General features: G+C 39.3%; 1 protein-coding gene across 1 annotated transcript in view; it reads right to left on the reverse strand.

Moving 5' to 3' along the window:
- The window catches only part of LOC119589482 (rho guanine nucleotide exchange factor 5-like), a gene marked incomplete in the record, with an annotated part of 97,997 nt that overhangs the window by 10,356 nt on the left and 87,206 nt on the right, over positions 1 to 435 (reverse strand). The window contains 1 exon segment of the mRNA XM_037938082.1: positions 15 to 181. Within this exon segment, the coding sequence (XP_037794010.1) occupies positions 15 to 181 (167 nt within the window).

Consider the following 435-nt stretch of genomic DNA (forward strand, 5'->3'; position numbering starts at 1 on the left):
AATGAAAAACTCACCTGAGGCCTCAAACGAGAGTAGGCTTCGTCCGAATCATCGGAATCAAAGGAATCGTCGAAGTCCTGGTCATCACTCCGCTGGAGGTGTTCGTCCTCTGCAGGGTTAATGACCTCGTATATGGCTTCATAATGACCTGTGGCGTTATCCTCATCCTCGGAATCTCCACCTGTGAAAATACGAACAATTAATATTCTTGCTTTTTTGCGGTTTTATTATTAAATTGAGTGTTGCTGCTTTGCGATTCCCGATTTTCAGATCTCAAAATCTGCTTGTATTTCATATAATCTGGTTTCTCCTACTGGTGATCGCATTGTTACATACCTTTAAAACCATTTCCAATTACAATATATCCTATATATCCTTTAAATATCTATTACAAAATCTCCCCAAAACGGACACTCATCCCTATCATTACTATTC

Source organism: Penaeus monodon, chromosome 25 (genome assembly GCF_015228065.2).
Source record: "Penaeus monodon isolate SGIC_2016 chromosome 25, NSTDA_Pmon_1, whole genome shotgun sequence".
In the NCBI taxonomy this organism is placed as follows: Eukaryota; Metazoa; Arthropoda; class Malacostraca; order Decapoda; family Penaeidae; genus Penaeus; species Penaeus monodon.